The following is a 22,330-nucleotide window of genomic DNA, read 5'->3' as shown; positions in this document are numbered from 1 at the left end:
TTTTAGTTCAGTTGAAAGGATGTTGGAATCGTAACTCACTGGCAGGCTCCGGTGTTCACACAGATAGTCCTCACGTCGTCAGTGGTCGTGAGCTCCTCGATTAATTCTCCGAGGTGCGTTTTCACGAATTTGCGACACAGCGATTTCAAGAGGCCGATTTCATTGCAGATGACGTTCAACTTAGACTTCATGCTCTGTAAGAGAGAAAAAAATGATTTCTCCTTCAAAGATACTCTAGATCTTTTCTGATCAGGATCGTAGACACTGATTTACCTCTGCGGTGGCGTTTCGTCCGATGATTCTCTTCACCTTATTTAAAGCCCACTTGCAAGCCCAGCATTTACCTGGAAGCTAGAAAAAAGAACTTGTGGTTTTTATTTCTGAAATGTAACATCAGGCACATTTATTTTTAAGAACTCACCTATGTATTTGTAACTATATTTCATCCTGTGAAACCTGCACAGTAACAGTCGGAGGATGGAGTCTTGGTATTGTGGTCCCATTGATACTCAACCATCAATTATGACGTTTAACCGCTATTTTATAGCATCAAATAAATAATTGAATTTAAACTTACCAGAAAAATGAACACTTGACCAAACAGTGTGATAAGAACTATTGAAAATGACAAGTCATTTGATGTCTGTTCTGAGTTTTTGGTTCGGTCCATGTCTCATCCACTAAGATAGAAAATAGCAGCTTCAGAATCAGTTTGATGGTTCACTGACTGGAGAATACTGACTCATAGTCACAGCTGAGATGACCAGAATCAGACCCAGCAAGTTCAAGTGTTTAAGCTCAACTGTAGATTAGTTAAACGACTTAGAAGTCATTCAGAACCAGTGTGAATCTCTAATATTCACCTAGGAAACTTTTAAAATACGAAGAATCCTAAACAGACTTTTGTGTATTTGCTACAGCTGCAGCTCCTCTAGTTCAGGAAGACGGGGATCCTGGGTAATATCCATCGTCTGTGAGTCCCCATCAGTGAGTGAGACTGGAGTGAGCTCCAGTCTAACACATTGAAACCACTGAAACCTTTTTACTGTTGCTCAGTAAAAGTTACAAACTGTTGCTTTAAAAAATGTTTAATTACCTTGCCGGCCTCCACAGAGGGTTCCACATCCACCGGCTCCTGATCATCAATCTCAATCTCAAAGCATCTCCCCTTGACCGTCCAGACTGTGAAGGCACAAAAAGTAAGTTAAAGTTAACACAGAACAGTTTTCTACAAATGAAAACACAGACAGGATTGAACAGTGAGCACCTGAACATGTCACCAGGATGCAGAGCAGGAGGATTGAAGACGTTCCCATGGCTGAGGGCGAGAAGGATCTCTGATAGCTGTGTTTGCTGAGAACCCACCTTTTATACATGAAAGAGTTGAGGGGCTGCACTGCAACACAACTGCTGCCCCCTCAAATGGAAATCCAAACCACAAGGTTGCCGGTGACAGTGCAGGTTCTCACTCTGATGGTTTTGAGGAGAGCTGCTAGACAGAAAACTTTATTCATAGCCTCCACTCACAGTGGTCGTGTTTTCAGTCAGGGCTCACTTAGAGAAGTGGTGTGTTGGAGTATCGTGGTCTAAAGCTTCACCATCTAATTCTTGTAATATGCAAATAAGAAAAAATCTTTATCTGAGCTGCTATCCAAATGTAAATATATTATTTATAATTTAAATCAAAATCTTGGAGCAGTTTGTGTTTTCTTTCACAAAGGAGAGTGATGTTGAGATATTGGCTGTCGGGTTTTGGTTTTCTAATTAACTCATTCAAATCTGAATTAATTTTTAAAATACTATTTATTTTATTTAAATCTACGAATGGCCTCGTTCCTTTATGTATTACTGACATGCTCACACCAGACTTTCAATTTTACCTATTGCTGAATCAATATATTTGTCAATTTCCTTTTTAGATACTATTTCAATTTTTCTCCAATTTACTCTGATTTTTCTTGTCTGTTTGTTTTCTTTTATTCTCTTTTATTTACTTAAAATTAGTTATTTTAAATGTTTATGTTTTTTACGTCTTCAATATCCTTTTATTCTTGTTTCTTTTCATCTTATATGTTCGGTCATGTCATGTCATGTATTCATCCTGTATCTTTGCTTTTTTATCTTAAAGCACATTAAGTGTGTGAAATCTGCTTTACAGATGAACTTGACTTGATTTGAATGGGGATAAAATCCTGAAATAATTTGATTATGATGAGCTATCAGTATTTTGGACATTTCCTTGTCTAAGATTAAAAGACTATTTTATGTTTACATTTTACAGTTTTAATTCATAAATAAGGTGCAGACATTGACTGGAGTTTTCCTTTGACTAGACTGTGAGATAGAGTCCCACCTACTGAAAATATTCTGAATTGTTTGGGTGAGAACTGACAAGTAGGCGGAAGGAGTGTTAGAGAAATAATAAGTAACCTTCATTAGCATCCTCACTCACTGTGAACTTCTATGGAACACCATTCTATATAAATAACCTCTATAAATAAAGTGTTTATGATCAGGTACATTTTCTATGACGTCATATAGAGACCTGCAAATAGCTGCCACAGCCAACAGGTTCCTGTACTCTTGTCTTTAATGTAAGTCAAGTTTATTTATATTGCACAGGAAAACAATCCAGAGTCCAGTAAAGTGCATAAGAGACAAACCAAGTGCCCATGAATCAACAGAATTTATTACGTCGTTTTAAATTATTGTAAAAGCAAACCTTAGAGGTGTAGGCCGAGAAGGGCATTCGAGAACTTAGTGCTACAGCCTCAAAAGCTCCATCAAGTCCTTACACGAGTGCAAAGGATATATGTGAGCGATTTAAGTGACTGGAGGAAAGAAGTTAAATTACATGAATCTGCTGCTAATCAAGTCTCTCATGCTACTCATGTTAATGTTCTCCTGACTTAATTGTTTGAAAGAACAGGAAATAAGAAACGTAACTCAACAAACCTCAACTTTAAAAACCGGTGACCTTCAAATCAGGTCAAACTATGGCTTCACTACTGGTTGTGTCTCAAATTAGAGTCGGACATGTGCATGAAATGAGAATAATTACAACATGTTAAAACAAATTTTTATTCCAAAAAAAGACAATATGCAGAAATGAATTTGTTCATGATGGAAATGAAACACTTTGAACATTGGAAGCATTTAGTCTATGAGCTGTACACAGGCACTTTTTACTTTTTGCAGAGTTTCGCTTTCACACAAATGGCCTTGGGATTCTCATGGTGGGCGATGGAGTCAATCAGTTTTCTTTTGAAATGCCCAATGATCTTGTTGCAGGCCTGGCAAATGAGTTTACATTTGATTCCATTGCAGGCCTTGTTCAGCAGCCTGTCAATTTTTTCCTTCAGTAAAAAAACAAAATGTAAAAGGTCAGATAGAAACGTTTTTCATCAAGAATGGGGACATTGGTCAGTTTATTGATAACAACATACGAAAATGTCCAAATCATAAAAATCCACATTTAAGTCATAATATATACAATTTATATGTATATATGTTGTCCACACATGTTGGTTTGCATTTAAGAAATCGTCACACTATGCGACTGTAATGAGAATAACGGATCAAATTTTAATATTCCAGTGAAAACAATGTAAACAGCTGCTAATATATGTATAATTTATTAATTCACAAGAACAAGAGAAAAAGGAAATAATGTCTGTCCTCTCCTCTATCGTTCCTTTAGTGCTTCCTGAACGTCACCCCGGGCTGCAACAAACCCTGTCACCTCAGTCCTCTCTGAGCGACTCTCTCTCTCTCTGTGCTTTGTTTCATCCACTCACCAACACCACTGACTTTATACTGACATCCACATATTGTCTAAGAAATGTCTAAAATTCAGTTTTTGCTTCGTCATTATGGGATATTGAGTGTAATATTTTTACTTTACATTACACAACATTCAACTTTTTTAATGTAGAGGCAATCAGACAAAACTAATTCAACATGCTGGTGTGAGGCTTTCACACACCTTTTGATGTATGTCTGACTGTAATCTTTTTTTACTTTAAATTATTAATATTCTTCTTAACATCAACAAAATGCATTTGAATGCTTGTATAGATTATATTTCTAGTTATTTGGTTTTAATTGCTATCTTTTTAACCTTATATGTTAAAACCACTATATAAATGAAAATCTTTATTATTATTTTTATTATTGATAGTAGTAGCAGTAGCATTTCTGGTTTCTGGAGGATTTTAACTGTTGTGTTGAATTGACAAACTGAGAAATCAGACTCATTGTATGTGAGGTAAAAACAGTTGTAACCAATTAAAAATTGAATCATAAAAAGTTGTGAATGGTGAGAGTCCATCATTTGTTCAAGGAGTAAATATGTGGTGTTTTTACTTTTCTGTGTATTTCTATTACATCACCTTTGAACTGTCTTTGCCCAGCCACTTCTTTACTTTGGTCACAACAAACGTACAGGCTCTGCAGGAACCAGGAAATGCTCCATTCCGCAAAATCTAATATAATGAAAACAACATGTGTTTTTAAAATAATGCATCAGATCATACAATGAGTCAGTCAAAGAGACGTTCCTGTAAACGTCACGAAATAAAAGGATGGCTGAAGTTTTTACTTGAAATTCATCTCATTCATTGTGATTGTTCTTAGAATTTCTTACCTGCTCCTCATGATGTGTTGCTCTTTTTCTCACATGAAGTTTTAACTGGGAGGTAAAATCATCCTCTTCTGTTTGTTCCACCGAAGATTCAACAACAGCTAAAAAAAAGGAAAGAGAACTGTGTTTAAAGTGTTTTACTTTAATTGTCAGAATGAAATAGTAGAAATCTTGTTATTGTCTGACCTGCAGAGAGCAGGAGAAGAGCGATGCTGAAAACAGGACTCATGGTCATCGATGCTGTTTCACCAGAGTTGACTTGTTCTGCTTTGGGTTGGCTTTTTATTCTATTTCATATGCGTCTGCTGTTTGACCTCAAACACATGCATCAGCATTTGACACTTTTTCTTTTTTTTTTACGTAGTTTAGTACTATTATAAAATAGACATTTTCAAACAGTTGCAGTATCCAAATAGACCTGGTAAACACAAGTAGAAAGTAAGTCTATGTTTCCATGTGATCAAGACTGTTTCACTTTGTTTACAAGTCTGTATTTTCTGGTAAATATATATTCTCTTCCATCCTTTTCATGTTATCAAGTAAAACACAACTCATGAAAGGACTTGGAAGTCAACGACAATGTTCACTGAAACACTTTGCTGCAGCAGGTTCCTAAATCTCTGTAATGAACATCTGGACTATATATATACAATACCAGTATAATAACAGTATATAATAAAAATAACAGTATAATGGCAGCAACAGTATATTATGATAATAATAATAATAATATACACATAGAAATGTGTCATAATTTAGCCTGTGCAAGGTGTGCATCGGACATAACTGCAATATATAATATGTACACATGTATAAATATATGTATATATATATATATATATATATATATATATATATATATATATATATATATATATATTCACAAGATATGATATAATATGATATTATAGTATAGGTATAATATATGCATATAAATACTTGACTATACGCGATATACATACAATAGATAATATACTTATGATATGAAGTAAATGTTCTTTATTGGAGCGGAGTGTTGTACAGGGTACATGGTACAAAGGTGACAGGAAGATTCAGTGCAGTTCTGTGATGGTGGCTCTGACAGAGGAAGATGAGTTGTAAAGTCTTATTGCGGTTGGGAGGAACGATTTCCTGTATCGTTCCTTAGAGCAGCGGGGTTGAATGAGTCTGTTGCTGAAGCTGCTCTTTAGCTTGTCCAGTGTTTTGTGGAGGGGGTGAGAGGGATTGTCCATGATTGCCAGCAGTTTTGCCAGCATCCTGTTCTCCACCACCTCCTCCAGGGTGACAAGCTTAGAGCCAACTACAGACTCAGCTTTCCTGATCAGTTTGTTCAGTCTGTTGGCGTCCTTTGTCTTGATGCCCGCACCCCAGGACACCGCAGCAAAGAAGATGGTGCTCATCCACAACAGACTGATAGAACATCTGCAGCATCTTGTTGCAGACATTAAAGGACCTGAGCCTCCTCAGGAAATAAAGCCGGCTCAGGCTCTTCTTGTAGACGGCCTACAGTTCAAGTAGTTTCACACTTTCACTTTCTCCAATCAAAGAACAAGCAGAGAAACATTTTAGGTAAGGTTATATTTGACTAATCTCTGTCTATAGCTATCCGCACATGAATATACATTCAAAAAAATAATATCTGAGGCATTTTAGCCAATCTGTTCCACCTCTTTTTTTCTCCACATGTACTGTTTACCTGCAGGCAACATAAGTCTTCTTAAACGTGATGGGTCAAACTAGAAACAGCCTCAAGACAGCTTCTGCCCCAAATCTTGTTCTCTTCCTTTGTGGAGGTGTGCTCATGTGCTGCTGGGAAGCTCAATGGAAAATTCAGCTGTACCTCAATTGTGTTTGGCTGCTAGTGCAATTGTGCGACCACTGACTAATGCCGCCCTACGTCAGTTGCCTTTCCACAAGCACCCTGATGCCACAAGAGTAGAGCAAGTCTGCAGGTATGACTCCATCCAGATGTGCTCAGAGGACAATGGTTCCACAAAAATAAAGAAAATAAAAATGATCCATAGCAAGCACAAGACCCTCAGAAAGTTCCTGCAGTTCAGTTAAGTTAAACGCCACCAAACCCACATCTGGGTCAATTTCCTCAGAAGAATCTAAATTCTTTTCATGTCTAAATGTTTCTGTCTGCCAAAAGTTTGCTATGCTTTGTCCACGTGCACATTTTGTCTGGTGAGCTACCGTGCATGGTTCTCGTCAGTGTCACCATGAATCATCTAGCTGGTTCTCAGTTGAGTGGAGTTTCTTCACTGGTTTTCACAGGTTGAGCTGCTGAGAATACAAACGTTTCTTCCTGCTTCACACCTTCTGAAACCATAAATAACATTCACACTTGTGTGTGTTTCTCTCGCACGCACTATGTGAAAAGTGTAAAGGTACCTAACTCTTACATGCTAACCTAAGGTCTACAGACTATTAAGACACACAGTCCCAGACTTTCATGTCTCTTGAGCAATGTGAAGCAACAGACTAAAAGCTGCAGCCAGCTAATAAAACAATGTGTTATGAGAGTGATGGTGCAGCTGTGGGCTGAACAACTCAACAATGTTCCACAGACAAACAAGTTCCACAAAACTGAGAAGAGGTGAAGAGTCAGACGATAACTTTCTTTGGGTTTGTCACAAGTTTCTCTCTTTCGTCCTGTTCGCATGTTCTGATTTTTGCTGGTTCAGAAGCTGTTGCACTAACACTTACTGTTGTACAATCATCTAATCTGCAACTGTATCTTGCAGTGACTTTAATAAAAACAGGGGGTGCTGTGACACAGTCAAGTGTGTGAGGCCTGCCGATGTCCTGTGGTGAGGGCCTGGTGTGTGTGTGTGTGTGTGTGTGTGTGTGTGTGTGTGTCTGCGGCTACCTCAGCTTCTGTAGTTAGGCTGCATCTCCAGCAACAATGTAACCGTGTGAGTTGCTGCTAAATGGAGGTGCAGACCAACCTGACACTGTGCAGGGAGACGACGTCCGTCACTGGGATCAGATGAGGGTGAATCAGGAAGATGCTCTGAGCTGTGAGGTGATCGGATGAGACACTGGACAGAGTCAAGTGCAAGTGGCCTGGAGTTGTGACTTTTAGCAGTGCATATGTCCTCAAATTAATGAAGTTGTTTTCTTAATTTGAAAACTGGGATTTAAAACTTCTCCATCTCTCTGCACATTACAGCCAAAATCATAATTTATTTCTCTTCCCCTCAACTTCAGTCTGAAAACTTGCTTTGAGGACGGATTCACGTCTTTACACACTGAATAACTGACTCACTAACTAACTCAAGCTGTTTTCCAACCAAATCCTATCACAGGATGCATATTTGCAGGACCATTTGAGCAAATGATGAGCTGATTATCGAAAGCTAATTGTTGAGCTCGAAAAGAAAAAAGAGCCAGGATGAAAATGGGCAAATTATTCTGACTCATAAGAATCAGAGTATTGTGAAATACTTTTGTCTTTTTTATATAACTGTGACAAATTCTTGAAAATGAAAATGGTGAAAATGCTGAAGAAGAGGAAGAATGTGAGACCACGGATTTTAGTTTTTGTGATAAAGACGGAATTTTAATCTCATACATACATTATGTACAATATAGTATTCTTGGACATTCACTAAAGCCAAGTTTCAGTGCAGAACAGCCTTTAAGAGATATACTATATCTACTAAGATGCAACACCCTGCCAGAAATGCACACGACAAGAGAGGGATCGTATTTAAAGTTAACACGCTGACTGGAAATGTCTCTTTTTCTTATAGGCACCATTGTGCGTTCACAAGTCTTCTCCATCGGCTCACATGGGCTTTGATCGACAAATTAAAATAAAAAACCAGAGTCCCTAACCCAGAGCTGTACCTTACCTCTCACCCTCTCATGCTAACAAAGAGATGTAATATTTGGTGGAAAGAATCAAAAAGAGAGATTAAATCAATCAATAATCAACGAAGACAATCCTGAAATATATAAATCTAGTAGATTCTGCAGCTTGGAGAAAATGTAAAATGTTAAATTTGGTAAATGAGAAGTATAGTGCCTACTCAAACTGACTTTATTAGTTTCTGATTGATGATTATGAAAATGTATTTTACCATCAACATAATGTAAAACTCTGGATTGCGGTGAGGAAGATATTTCTGCGTGAGGGTGATGTTGTTGGAAGACCAGAGAGAATTACTGAAGTCTTTTTCGATGTGTCAAACTCCTCTGGAAATACTCCTCCACATCTCTGTTTCTCACCAGAAACATGTGGAAAAAACTTTTTTTAGGACTGTAACTGTACGCTGGAGGTTATACAGGAAGTTCTTTCAACAGATGTTTAGGGGAATTAAGGCTTAATAGAAAGTAAGTTATTGTTTTCTTATTTCCTCAATTATATTTAGATCAAGTTTTGAAAGGGCCCCGTATATGCCACTGTGTGTAACCAAATCTTAAAAATAAAAAAATGTGGTGTTTGTTTCCTTTTCTCAGGCATAAATATCCAATATTTATTTCAGAAAATAAACAGAATAAGACTAAGTGGAAAAACTCGTTGGCTCTAATACAATCAAATCCAGTGATCTCCTGTGGTCTAACAAACATCACCTCAGCATCTATCTGTTTGTGCTGAGAGCGAGTGAGGAAGGTGCAGAGACTCTGACCTGGAGTCTTCAATGACAAAACCAGCATCACTTTTTCTGTCAAACCCCATCACTGGTGTCTTGTCTTTTCATTTCAGTTTCCTCCCTCTGAGGCGACTGGTCCTAACTTCCTTCCCTCTTTCTTTCTAACTTTTTCTCTCTCTCTCTTCTCTCTAAGTGTGTCTCTCAGATGATTTCCAGGACGTCACAGGGCACAAAGCCTGTTTTCTTTCCACTCTCCACTCTGATGAAGCCGCTGTGCTCGCCCTCACTGCTCACACAGATCTGAAAGCAGAAGGAAGAGTTTCCTGAAACTTTGTTCCAGTGTTTTTTACTTTGACAACTCCAGAGAGACGTGCCTCATATATATTTTACGAGGTAAATCTTGCTTGTATATATCAACACAGAGTGTTGCATTCGATATAAGACCTTAATTGAAGTTTTGAACAGGGTCTTAATATAAACCAGACAGTATACAAAGACCTTAAATCACAAAATTTGAATCTATTTCCTCAAGCTGTTCTTGTGACACCATGTTCACAACAATGGGACAGACGGCCTCAGGGCCCACTGGCCACATTTTTGGTGCTTTGGTATAAAATGCTCTGTATTTGCGATGAGCTCTAAGGTCCAACACTGATATCTGTGGTTACAATCAAATTTGATGAAGAACAAATTTGTGTGTCTGAGCAATACGCAAATAATTTTTAACAACAAAAAAAGAACTCATCCTATTTTCTCCAAATTTCACTCACTGACCGTCACAATGGATCAGAGGACACTGTGTTCATGTTCTCTCTTAGAACATCTTCCCCTGGGTTTGAGAGACTGGAAAACAGAAGCCACAGACTCGTCTTGTGCCCGGTGGTTAAATCTCCACTGAGGTTTGCTAAATCTTCAGGCATGTTGGGACTCCTTTGAGTCTCAAAGTGTCCTGGGATGCATTGTGGGTAAAAAAAAGGGAGCCTGATCTAAGTATGGCCGTTGTGCCAAAATGCTGTTTGACTGGTGAATCCTGAGAGGGATCCAGTGATGACTGCAGTATAGCTGTTCAGTGAATATAAGTGTGAGAGGGAAGCAGCGATGTGGGAGCTGCAGAGGGCTAATAAGGGCTAATCATAGTTATCAGTACCTGTCCTTCCTTCAGGGTGATCTGGCCTTGTTCCTTGCAGCCGATGAATGTCCTGTTGCACCTGAACACTTGATCCTCGGCCCGCACATGATGCGCAAAGGCTGCTGGGAAGAAGCCGATCCTATCCTCAATTACCCCCTGGAAAACATTAATTCATCAAACATTGAAAACAGCTGACGCATAGAAAAAGCTGCAAAGGACATAAGAGGATTACACCTCCAGTGTTTTCATAAATGATTAAATAAAGGCCTTGAAAAAACAACAGAGGTTCTGTGATTCTTGCTCATGTGAATCATGGTAGAAACAGCATTTTAAAAAAAAATGTAGCTTATGAATTTGGTCCATTAACCATTTATTAACATGGCGGAATCTGGATTCATGACCCATACTGCAGCCAGATATACAAAGTGGGGATCCATTTTTATATAGTCTGTGGTTAAAACAGTTTGGTCACACCACCTACCACCCACAAAAATCAGTAGATAGTAAAGATAAGATATTGCTTTTATGTTTTCACCATGGTTTTCACATGCAGTGCATGCTTAATGACTGCCTCTCGACTTGTTAAAATGTCCATTGTTCATAGAACAAACAGGCCAGATGTCTGTTTATCTAGAGGCTGTAGAGAACAACAACAGCATTAAAATGTGTGATGAGTTTCTTCACGGTCTGGTGGCAGCAGGCTGTCTCTGTACAGTCACGTTTTGGCCCTTTTATCTCCGTAATTTATCTGTCATGCATCCCTGTCCTGCAGCAGCCTGTGGCCTTGCTCCTATAATTTACAGGCTAGACATCCTGTAATTTATCAATCCAGTTTTTCAATCTGGAATTTTCTGTGCTTTGTGGAAAACGCACATTGTATGCAAAACGGCCAACAACTGATTGCCAAACTCTTGTTAAATTTAGGTGGGAATCTCAGGAATGTTGGAAGTTTAATTATATGAAAAACAGTTTAGATGAGCCATGCTAGTTCGGACCTACCTTCCACCAGTCATTGTTTGAGTCGTCAGCCAATAAGATCCTGTCTCCTGCTCTGCAGTGACAAAGCAAAGTCAAATTCAGTCACCATAACCCTCTGATATACAAGATGTTGTTGTTTTGACCCAGTCTGGGTTTACAGATTACAGATTTGACACAGGATGCATTTGTGTTCACACTGTAAAAAAGATGTTGACATATTGTGGCCCAGATTCCCAGCAGCTATAATCTACAATCAAATAATTTGTCATCTTACATACGCTTCATATTGAATCAGAGAACATGTCATCATTTCTGGGTCGCAAATATGTGACATGTGATACACCTATATCCTGTTTGCGGTACATACTTCTCGAAATGCATGAATCATTGTACCCCATCACTACATGTGCAGTAATTACTAGCATCTGTTCAAAGCCATTGGCTTCAAAATCAAAGGAACCAGCACAGTTGAGTCAAGTGTTGGTTTACACAATTTCCCTTTTTCCTTGTGGTTCGGTTATAACTGTGTTGGTGCCCTGTAATAATGATCGTGACTCAGAAAACACTGTTGTAGGTGAGAAACAGCATGGCAGACAATGCTGCTTATGAGGTGATGAAAGCAGCAGGCCAAACTAATTGCAAAACTGAATTTCTCTCTTAAAATGAAGTTGAACCTTCTTATTGAGTGAGCTTTTGCTCTGTAGAGCAGGTATCTGTGGACAGAGGTCCTTGAGGAAAAGTCAATGAATTTCAAATGAAGCCAAGGGAAGCTTTTCCTGATCAAAGGGAGAGGGAGGGTCAGTTTGTGTGTGTGTGTAGGCAGAGACAAGTGCACTCTTATATCCTTAAATCCTCTGTGGGACAAGGAGGAAATGGTTCTTCGGCTGAAGGGCTCTTCATGATGAATGAGGGCCTGTTTCAAAGTATATTGCAGACGATTCCTTATCAATCATAACAATAAGCCTGAGGTTCACACTATATCTGAGATAATAAGACAACATACATGTGTACAGCTGTGTTGAATTATTGTTCCATGTCACTAGGGGTTTCTAAATCAAAACAACAACAAAATACATAGTTTGATGATGTCGAAAAGCAGCGTGGGATCATAGGAGGTGTTTTCACCAACATTTCAAATTTAAATCTGCCTGAACTTACGCAAATGTTACTTTACAGCAGCAAACTGCAATGAATAAAAGTGAGCGTTATCAGTGACCAATACAAACAGTGGACAGCTAACAGCTAACTGGCTAACAGTGTGTTCTTCCCTTGTCAAACATAGGACGTTAAAGCAGAAACGGGCAAGTAAAGCGATTTTGGATGATGTAAGTACAAAAGTCAGCCAAATATACAGTATAACATAGGGTCTACTCATTTTTAGACATTTTAATGAAGAATTGTCACATGTTATATCTTTAAATTCATATATGTCATACATATACATCTCTCTCCACATTGCATGTCTATGAGCCCTTTGTGTGGGTGTGGTTGTGTTTCGGGGTTAAAATGCATGTAAAAAATTTGTCTAAAAAGAATTTCCCCTTGAGGGATTAATAAAGTATCTCTTCTTCTTCTTTTTCCCCAGTTTATTTGAGTGTCAAAGTTCAAAGTGTTAATGTAGCATATAGCATCAACAATTCAAGTCAAGAAATCGTCATGACAAATCAATCAGTACATGACAAAACAGACAATCCAAAAGTACAATGTACAAATGTACAAATGTACTTACATCATCCAAAAAAAAAAAAAGTTTATTGACTCCTGAGGAAAATATCGCCTGTTTGTGTCTGACATGCATTATTTTGGTTCTTTTTTATGGACTCTTTGGTTTATGGACTTTTTCCAGTGTTTCCTTGTGTTTAGGTTTGTGTTCAGTTGTTTCTCCCGTGTCATTCCTCTTTGCACCTGCAATATTTTTCACTATCAATCAGTATCATTTGCTGTATATACTAACATTATCTACTCAGTAGTAATATACTTTATTTGAGTTGATCATTTATATTTGAGGTGTTTCATTTTATTTAGTTTTATATTCTATTTTTTTTCAAAATATTTTTGAGCATGGGTAGAAGGGAGCCTGTGACACAATTATTTGATTGCTAGCGACTGCTGTATGTAATTGTTGTGCACATGATAATTCAAGTCTTGAATCTTGAATCTGAGTTCTCAGTTTCCTGTTTTATCTTGAAGTTTTTACTCCTCCTGTTCCTCTAGCTTAACTTCCTGTCTTTGTCCTGTTTCCCGCCCCCAGCACCTGTTCCTCATGTGTTTCACCTGCGTTCAATTATCTCCGCCTCCCTTGTGTATATAAGTCTCAGTGCTTCCCTTTGTCAGTTCATCGTTTGCCTGTCACACGTCGTTGGTTCGTCATGTTCTTTGCTGTCATGTTACCAGTGTCTTCTGTTTTTTCAGTTTAGCCTTGTTGCAGTTTTTTCTGGTTCCAGTGTTTTTTTCTGTTTGTGAGTTTTTGTTAGTATTATTAAAGGACACTATGTTCTTGCATTTGGGTCCACCTGCTCTCATCAAAACAGACAAACCACCTTTCATGGTCACACTGTTTTCAAATTGTCATTTCTTACAATGCTATCAAGTATTAGTTGTGCCATTTTGAGTGAAAAGTGTAGAATGTCCACTAGTGCCTCAGACTAAGTTTACTGTTGAGTATACGATTAACTGCCACTGGCATAATCCCTAGTGGATGATGTAAATTGACTAATAGAGACAGAACATCATAGCACACATTCAGGTACCATTAATGAGGCCACTCCAGAGAAATAAATCTTTGAAGACCATTACCTAAAAAGAGAAAGCTAATTAGTTCCTTTTGTCTATTCTTGTATATTTTCACCTGTGCTGCTCTGAGTGCACTGATTTCCTAAGATGATACAGGAGAAACACAGACGCCCCAATTAAGAGACATGTTGATTTCCTGGTATGAGCCAGTAGATGACAGCTCTTCAACTGCAGTCACTGACATTTGTTATAACAATAAATTAAACACCTTTACATGTGTTTGTGTTTTCAATTGTGTGCCTGAGTCTTGATGTGTGGTGTGACTTTATGAGTGCATAAAACACAATAAATAATTGCACTGGATTGTTTTCTGAAGCTGTACAATCAGAATTAAAATGAGTCACACAGAAGTTTTGTTTCTGCCTTTGCTGCTGATTTGTTTCCTCATAACAACGGCTTAAAATCGATTTAGAAAAGTCATTAAGAAATTCTCTAAAGGCAGACTCGAGATATCACGTTCAAGAGGCTGGAAATGTGTTGTGAGGCCACGTGATGTTGACCTTTGAGCACCCAAATCGAATCAGTTCATCTGTGAATCAAAGTAAACATTTGTGCCAAATTAGAAACGATTCTCTCGAGGCGTTCTAAAGATAACGTGGTCATGAGGCAAAGGGGGTTTTGTGAGATCGCAGTCACCTTGACCTTTTACCTACAAATTCCAATCCTCGAGTCCAGGTGAACATTTCCACCAGATTTGAGCCAATTCCCTCAAGTCGAGACTGAGACATAAAAAGAAAGACTCAGAGGGCTGGTATCAGGAGACGAAATGTGATGTCTAAATCATTGAATGTAATATTTACATTTAATAATATAAGAGCGACTGTAATATTTAAGACCTGGGATTGATTGCACTGAAGGTGAAATAAACAGTGTAACATCTTGGTGTTTGAGCTGCTGCCTGGCAGGTGACCTCTGGCGACCTACGCGTGTGTTCCAATAAATCACTGCTGGTGTCAATCAGCCCACAGAAGAATTTTGATTGCTGTATATGTTTGATTTCTCCTTTTCTTCAGGATATTATGAAACGTTGGACCGTATCGCTCCACATGGGTTAGTGTGTGTGCACAAACTGACCTCATCTCCAGGTCATGGCTCTCTTGGGGAGTGAAACTGAACAAGGCCACATAGGTGTTGAGTTTGAGGATGTCTTTCTGTAGCTGGCTCTGCTCCAACTAGATGACAAAAAAACAGACACACACATTTGAATTAATGAAATAATGGAAAAAGTGGTGCATTACAAGACAAGGTAAAGACACAGTACACAAACACCATATTGTCTGTTGTCCCTTTTCTCACTGTTGTGTCTTAAAATACTCTTTTGGCGTTCGCATGGGCAGGAGGAGTCCTTGTTTACGGTCCTCTGATAGACCGAGGAGCTGCTTGAACTGCTCCGCAATCTGTTCCCTCTAATCCAGCGTCAATATGAGTGGGAGAGGCCGGATCCGCTTTTCATGAATGCTTAGGAAGTTAAAAAAAGGACAGGGCTGTGGGTGGAAGGGAAGTTCTCACAGAGGTGTTAGCACAATTAGCAGGGAGATAAGCGCTCTTCACACCTGCTCAGAAAAGCGGTGGGTGCGTTTTCCGATTTCATAACCACCACCTTGAGTCTGAACGCTGGATACCTGAAATCCATCCAAATAATAGCTTGTTCCTGCGTGTGGCCTGGAGGGAAACTATGCTAAAAGATTTGAGAATGAATTTTTAGGACACACAGATGTCTATTCCTGCACAGCTTCAGGATTTGACTTCTCGGTGGCAGGTTTGATAATGAAGAGGAGTTGTTTGGTCGTTGTGGCTCCCACGTGCACTGGCTATGTCACTGATGGATGACTTGAGTTAACTGTGGCCTCTGGGTGAAAGCAACAACATCAACCAGTGGCAATCCATTAGAGCTCACTAAGAGCTTCTTGCTGCAAGAGCCTGGCGGATAAGACAAGAGCCTCCTTTCTAAGTTATCGGGAAACAAAACAGTGTCTGAAGTGAAGGACAAAGCAGTGAGGTAAAAATAATAAAGTAAGAGTGGATTCAGGTAGTAAAACAACAGGTTTACATTATGATGCTGATATTTAACATGATTGGAAACAATTGCAAATTCAAAGTTACAGCTGGACTGTCTGTGTCCACTTCCTCCATATTCTTGCACATCTTCTCAAAGCTTACTGATACGGACAGAATGAAGCAGAACCACAGGAAATCGAAGGGGACCACAGAACACAAGGAAGACATTTCAACAAAGGCAGAACATTTTGAAGAGAGACATTAAGCATTGGCAAGAAACTGCAGGTGTCTATATGATATGACTTTGCCTGGACACAGGGACAAACAGCAGCTTTTGCCTCTTTCTTAAGAGGTACTCTATCACAACCCATTGCTTAACAAACTTGCCAATATAAAAGGAGAATGTCATTAAGTGGAAGTGGCTGTAACAATGACATGCTTTGAAAATGACACATCTGGCTGAGAGGCAACATAAATGAGCCATTAAGCCATAATCGGACACAATTTTCTTGACATTCTCTGTAAATGGCCTTTATGACACATGAAGGCGCAGCAGGCGATTGTCCGTGTCAGACATGTGCGCACACAACAGGAAAATGAAAACATGTTATTATCTGCAGCACATTTGCACCGGCATCAGCACTTATCAACAAAAGCTCTTAAATCTAATTATTTTTTTAACAAACTCAAAATCAAACTTTCCAAATTCAAGCAAAAATAAACAACTTTTTTTACAGTCCTCTCTGGTGAAGATGAGTTTTCCACTGATCATTAACCCACAGAGCCTCCGTCTGTCTGTCCCACAGCCTGAGCTAAAGGACCTGTCGGCCGACAGACAAACAGCCCACTGCCAGCTGTGCTCGGTCCAGCCTGAAAGGACCCCACAATGCACTTTGAGTCTGCAAAATGGAATGCTAAATTTTATTGAGAGATGTGTGTGTGGTATGTGTGTGTGTGTGTGTGTGTGTGTGTGTGTGTGTGTGTGTGTGTGTGTGTGTGTGTGTGTGTGTGTGTGTGTGTGTGTGTGTTTGTGTGTCCGTGCGTGTAGGTATTTGTGTGTTTTTGGCCTTGTATGGTTATTTTTTCATTTTTGTGTTTGTCTAAGTATCTGTGTTCTTTTTCCACTGTTGACAACAGAGATAAACATGTAAAACTATTAAAGCAAACAGGGCAGATGCCTGCACGTAGAAAATATTTACAAAGAGTATCAATACTGAAGGATCCTCCCCATGGACGCTGAACAGATTTAAAGGAAATGAACAGTCTTGGTATATTTCTATGAATATGAAGGCATGCATTTTTGCACCATCAGCGCTACATCTTCACTGTTAATTAACACAGCAGCACAGATCCCAGATCAAAACATGAGGGCCAAGGCTCTGTCACATCAGTGCAGGCCAGTGGTCATGTCAGCACTGGTATGATTTGTTACAGCAGGAAGATAATTTTTTTCCACAAAGCCCTGGGAAATTCAGCAGTGGCGATAGAGGCGAGGAGCCAAGTGCAGCATTCTTAATGGATGCTGCACGGACTGGCTGAGTATCAGTTCTCAGAGTCACCAGGCAGAGTTCAGAAGTTGGTCAGTGAACAAAATTGGCTCTCGGGGGTTTTCAGACTAAAGCTATGACACGTTACAGTAAGACTCTGTTCTGCTGTGAAAAGTTTGATGCTACAGTTGCAGACTTGTGAACTTACTGTTAAAGATCCAGTGTGTAAGATTTAGGTGAAAGGGAACTATTGGCAGAAATTTGATATAGAATAATTCTCATGATGTTTTCACTACTTCATTTCATCTAAATTGTATGAATTGTAGTTTTCTTAACCCCAGAAAAGGCCCTATATATTTAAATACTTTATATTTTTATTTTTTATTCTACACATTGAACCTTTAAAGCACGACAATACATTTAGTTTAGTTTTTCGTGTCTGCAGGTGAAAAAGCAAAGTCTGACGTCCTCTGAATCTAGATTAATCTGATTTTTAACAATGTATATCACAGGAACAGCTCTACTCAGATACATGTTGGACTCATGCACATCCAGTTTTCTGCATTAGATATTTATTTTGTGAAAATGATTTGGTGGATTTGTTTCTTACCGGGAAATCATCAGGTTTTCTCTCTGGCTGGTGATAAAGCTCCGTGCCGTTCTCAATGACTGTGAAAACTGACAAAACAAACAAAAAATGAAAAAATGTCATTCACCGAATTAAGAACTAAGCATACCAATCATTAAGAATAGAATTTAAACCCCAGCCTGCTGCCCCTAAAAGCTGTGATTTGAACTAAATTCCATGTTGAACTCAAAAATGAAACCAATTTATTTTCCTGGCTAGAACATTACCAGGAAAACAGCAAAAACATATGTTGGCAACAAATAAAAGATGAAGAGTCAACCTCTGGGGTTCATAAACATCCATAACCGGTCCATGATCGGTTTTCATTTATCATAGCTGTTTTTTGTGTCTGCTTTTTCCATTAACCCTGAGGAGTCCTGGGCTATTTTGCCAATTTTTGAATACTTTTGATTTTGCCTTTATATACCACATCAAACTTTTTTAGATTGTCATGTGTGTTTCTGTTTTTCAGCACAACATTGCTTGTCTTGTGTATTAGGATGTGTATTGGTTTTGATCATTATATAAGCATTTCAATGAACAAGAATAGAAATGAAACACCTGCCTGGCCCTGAAAAACTGTGATTTGTATTTGATTCCACAGTGAACACAAAAATTATACTCAAAATGATGGTGGCAACAAATCAAAAATGTCACAAAAATGTCCTAAATATCTATAACACACTTGTGGATAGTTTTTCTAGTTTTTTTTTCCATGAACCTCATCACTATCAAAGACTGGCCGACACTAACAAGCAGGGCTGAATGGAGCTCTTGATTTTTCCTCTTGTTCGGGGCTTTTCTCTGAATTCCAGCAGCATTGTACCTATACTTCAAACAGCATTCTCCAATACGAATGCCTCTGTGGGCTCCAACATTCTCACTAATTAGAGAGAATACATCAGATTGTAAAGGGTCAGTGCTTTGCCCTTCATTACACAAACTATTGTGCAGCAGAACAAAGCCCAGTGCCTCTGAATAAGGAGCCACACACACACACACACACAATGCAGGTGAAAGGTGAAGGTTTGTCTCATTGGAAAATTGCAAAGATCCTTATTGGATGGTTCACAGGAGGAGAATTTGATGTCGCAAACATTTCTCTGACTCGTGTGAGAAAAGCAGTGGCAGTGTTTTATCTTCCTTGTATCGCTACGTGGTTTGGGATCTTCAGACACTCACCGTCGTCACTGTGTTTTCTTGACAGCTCCTGTCGACTGCTGTGAGCCACCACCTCCTCAGGAACCTTATCCAAGTCACTGGTCTGTAAAGATTAGATACGTCAGTCAAAAGATATCGATACATCTGTCAATCATCTTCCCAATTGTAGGATTGAAGTGAAAAAACAATGTCCATCTCACTCTTCAAAGGTGAAGCCTCTTAATGTCTGGTTTGGTCCGAGCAACAATCTCAAAATACAAAGATTTTCAGTTCATATAAAACCGGAAACACTCATCTTTCAGAAGGGGGAAGCAGAGATTTTTTTTTTTTTAAAGAAATTGTTAAATCCATGTAACTCTAATAAAAATGATGGATATTGACAGAGGAGGATACAGATAGATAGAGAGATGAATGATAGAGACAAAGGTAAGTGGAGACAGATTGAAAGAGATGGGGAAGTGAAAAGACAGACAGACAGATTAGATGGATGGATTGCAGAGAAAGTGATAAGGATAAAGAGGGAGATGGAGAGATCGAAAGATGCCTAGAGATAGATATGGAGATAGAAAGAGAGAGAGGGGGAGGGGGGATGACAGATATTTCGGAGACCCCTGTTATGTAATAAACAATCCACATTTGCAAACTATTAACATAATCCCTGTTGAGACATTGTCATCGCACACACACACAAATCCACTGACAGCTGCTCAGGACAGGACGGGTCGACCACAACAGCTTCCAGACATCATCATATTCCCTGAGCTTCACTTTACACACACAGATGGAAACAAGGCAGGAAAGGGCCACGGCTCTACAATCAGTTCAGTCCATCTTCAGAGCTGTAACACGAGCGCTTGTGCCGACGTCTCCCGTCATGACCGCCTGGACCAGACTGCCTTTATTGGTAGTGTTTACAGCCCTGCAGTGGCCATATCTATTTAGATGATCAGCGACAAAATGTCTCCTGAACTGAACTGAGTGTCGAGTGGAGCTTAATGAAAATAACTGAGACAGAATAGGGTAAACAACCTGAATAATTATATTTACTGACTTTACTTCTACTACTGAACTTCTATTTATGCAACCATGCGCCATGTGCCATTTCATCCACTGAGAACTTTACTGTAAATGCTTCTATTTTGCTGCTATTTGAGGATGAACATTACTTGTTACTACTGTTCATTGTCTGCATACCAGCCATGAAGAATTTGCATTGCTCATTATATGTTGTGTTACTTATGTCTACTTATATATTGTGTTACTAACAAGTTTTGTTCAATATTTTGTGTGACTTACATGTTATGTTACTTACATGTTGAGAACTAATATGTCTACTTATATGTTGAGTTACTTGTATGTTGAATGTGTTGATTGTAAGTTAAGTATCTATATGTCTTTTCATGTGTTTACAATGAGAATCAGAAAGAGCAGCATCTCAGTCCGGTCTATGTCCTGAGTGTACGGCAGAATTGAAAATAAAATGTAATTTGATTTAGACCTTTGTTAAAAAAGAAATTGTCCTTTTCTCACCGAGTTTCTGTGAGGAGACTCAGAGCCGCTGGGCCTTTTAGCTTTCTGTGCCAGAGACGTTCCGAACCTCAAGGCCTCGTACACGGGGTCCACCTTATTCCCACAGGCTTTAGAAAAGGAAAACAAGACATAAGATTTAGTGAAAGACAGTTGGTTATTTACTATAAAATGTGGCAGGTACATCTTGTAAAATAGCTCAGGAGGAAAAGTGGTCCTGAAAGGGACGCGTCATCCCATCATCAGAAAGAACTGAACTTATTATGGAGGTGTGAGCCGCTCACCGATGGGCATGACTTCTTTGATACAGCCGTACTGCTCCTGGATCAATAATGGGGAGCTGTAGTACCGCCGAAAGCCTTTTGGCTGAGGAGGGAAAAGACAGAGAGGGGGGAAAGAGGTGACAGACATTAGAGCCGAATCGATACGCAGCACTGCCTCTGAAATACTGCACATTACTCTGTTTAATCAGACATTTCTGATCACAACCCCACACTGCAGAGACACCACGCTGGATGCCAAGTTTCACAGAAAGTTCAGGGCATATTTCACAATATACAAATTGAGCTTGCGAGGCCAAGAGGCAAAAAAACATGTTTTGTGAGGTCATTGGACCTCGACCTTTGACCACCCAGTGAATGTTGTTGCCAAATTTGAAAAGATGTTCTCAGAGTGTTCTTGAGTTAACATGCTCATGAGGCAAAAAAGAGATATTGCATTCACAAGACACTGAAACGTATTTTCCTTCTGCCACCCAGATTCTAATCAGTTCAACTGATCGTTGAAAGGATTCCGTTGAGGTGTTCTGGAGGTATCATGCTCACAAAGCCGAACATGTGTTTTGTGAGATCATAGTGACCTTGACCTTTGACATTTCATCACCAAACTCTTACTAGTTCATCTGTGAGTCCAAGATGACATTTGTACCAAATCTGAATAAATTTGGTGTTCTTGAGATATTGTGTTCACAAGAATGGGACAGACAACCCAAAATATAATGTCTCTGTTTCCAGCACAGAGACATAAATAATGTCCAAACATGTACTAATCCAAGTCTATTTTTCTACTGTGGACAAATGTATGTGTGATTACTACAAACTGAGGATATGAAAAGCAACAGCACGAGTTTGAGCATCACAGCAGTAAAGAGACAGAATGAGGCTGGAGCACACATGCTGAGGGGGGCTGTCACACTGCGTCCACATCCATAATTCTCCATCAATAATTCTCCATCAGTTTTTAATCTGTCTCAAGTCATGAACGAAGAAAGAAGATTGAAATTCTCAACAATTCCAGGAGCCTTTACGTTATCTGAAGCACAATGGGTGATGATTAATTACACATTAATGTTGTATTGATCATCTCTGTGTTTGTTATTCCTGTGTA

At 39.0% G+C, this 22,330-nt stretch overlaps 2 protein-coding genes across 3 annotated transcripts in view; both read right to left on the bottom strand.

Moving 5' to 3' along the window:
* Nucleotides 1-3,067: 3,067 nt before the first annotated feature.
* LOC109628029 (saposin-C-like) lies at nucleotides 3,068-4,975 on the bottom strand. Its single transcript, XM_020084880.2, has 4 exons — nucleotides 4,829-4,975; nucleotides 4,646-4,743; nucleotides 4,392-4,484; nucleotides 3,068-3,356 (listed from the first exon to the last, which is right to left on the bottom strand). The coding sequence occupies exons 1-4, from the start codon at nucleotides 4,875-4,877 to the stop codon at nucleotides 3,186-3,188; spliced, it is 411 nt and encodes a 136-aa protein (XP_019940439.2). The 5' UTR covers nucleotides 4,878-4,975; the 3' UTR covers nucleotides 3,068-3,185.
* A 4,433-nt stretch (nucleotides 4,976-9,408) lies between these two features.
* Nucleotides 9,409-22,330, bottom strand: part of stac (SH3 and cysteine rich domain) — a 29,003-nt gene continuing 16,081 nt past the window's right edge. For both annotated transcript variants that reach the window (XM_020084662.2, XM_020084664.2), the window contains 8 exons: nucleotides 21,229-21,310; nucleotides 20,948-21,054; nucleotides 19,439-19,520; nucleotides 18,239-18,306; nucleotides 15,218-15,315; nucleotides 11,372-11,423; nucleotides 10,391-10,528; nucleotides 9,409-9,543 (listed from right to left, as the gene is read on the bottom strand). In XM_020084662.2, the coding sequence (XP_019940221.2) occupies nucleotides 9,445-9,543; nucleotides 10,391-10,528; nucleotides 11,372-11,423; nucleotides 15,218-15,315; nucleotides 18,239-18,306; nucleotides 19,439-19,520; nucleotides 20,948-21,054; nucleotides 21,229-21,310 (726 nt within the window). In that variant the 3' untranslated portion in view covers nucleotides 9,409-9,444. The remainder of the gene's footprint in view (nucleotides 9,544-10,390; nucleotides 10,529-11,371; nucleotides 11,424-15,217; nucleotides 15,316-18,238; nucleotides 18,307-19,438; nucleotides 19,521-20,947; nucleotides 21,055-21,228; nucleotides 21,311-22,330) is intronic.

Source organism: Paralichthys olivaceus, chromosome 12, assembly GCF_024713975.1.
Source record: "Paralichthys olivaceus isolate ysfri-2021 chromosome 12, ASM2471397v2, whole genome shotgun sequence".
Taxonomy (NCBI): Eukaryota; Metazoa; Chordata; class Actinopteri; order Pleuronectiformes; family Paralichthyidae; genus Paralichthys; species Paralichthys olivaceus.
This window is presented reverse-complemented; position numbering and strand designations above follow the sequence as displayed.

Bases quoted from the DNA above. Each gene is read 5' to 3' on its own strand.
- LOC109628029 (XM_020084880.2), bottom strand. From the start codon at position 4,877: ATGACCATGAGTCCTGTTTTCAGCATCGCTCTTCTCCTGCTCTCTGCA. The intron at 4,744-4,828 runs GTCAGACAATAA...CCTTTTTTTTAG, and splicing joins TCTTCTCCTGCTCTCTGCAG to CTGTTGTTGAATCTTCGGTG. The intron at 3,357-4,391 runs GTGATGTAATAG...TTTTTACTGAAG, and splicing joins TGGGCAAAGACAGTTCAAAG to GAAAAAATTGACAGGCTGCT.